The following is a 283-nucleotide window of genomic DNA, read 5'->3' as shown; positions in this document are numbered from 1 at the left end:
CCCCTCACCTCTGCAAATCAAGCTCCGTAACTAGAGAAAATATTTTGTCCGTCATCGTCATGGTTCGTAATGGTCAGGCGACAGCTCGAAATCGTCATTAGACGACCGGACACAATATTTTCTCTCCCAACAGGCGTCAACCAAGCATCAAAGCCTTTAAGTTCGCTCCCCATGCTTCGGCGCAATGAATTTGTTCTTCAAGTACGTTTCTTTAAATTTTACATAAATGCTTAAAATTAAATTATAAATAAACACTAAAATTTTCAATTCATTTTAAGTTCTT

General features: G+C 37.8%; 1 protein-coding gene across 1 annotated transcript in view; it reads right to left on the bottom strand.

The window, feature by feature from the left end:
* Positions 1-61, bottom strand: part of LOC110035853 (histone-lysine N-methyltransferase SUVR4-like) — a gene marked incomplete at its 3' end in the record, with an annotated part of 4,316 nt that extends 4,255 nt beyond the window's left edge. Inside the window, exon 1 of the mRNA XM_020740167.1 lies at positions 9-61. Within this exon, the coding sequence (XP_020595826.1) occupies positions 9-61 (53 nt within the window). The remainder of the gene's footprint in view (positions 1-8) is intronic.
* Between the last annotated feature and the right edge of the window lie 222 nt (positions 62-283).

The sequence above is a fragment of the Phalaenopsis equestris genome, unplaced genomic scaffold, assembly GCF_001263595.1.
Source record: "Phalaenopsis equestris unplaced genomic scaffold, ASM126359v1 Scaffold200336, whole genome shotgun sequence".
NCBI classification, from domain to species: Eukaryota; Viridiplantae; Streptophyta; class Magnoliopsida; order Asparagales; family Orchidaceae; genus Phalaenopsis; species Phalaenopsis equestris.
Note: the sequence above shows the minus strand (reverse complement) of the source record. Positions and strands in the feature narration are given on the sequence as shown.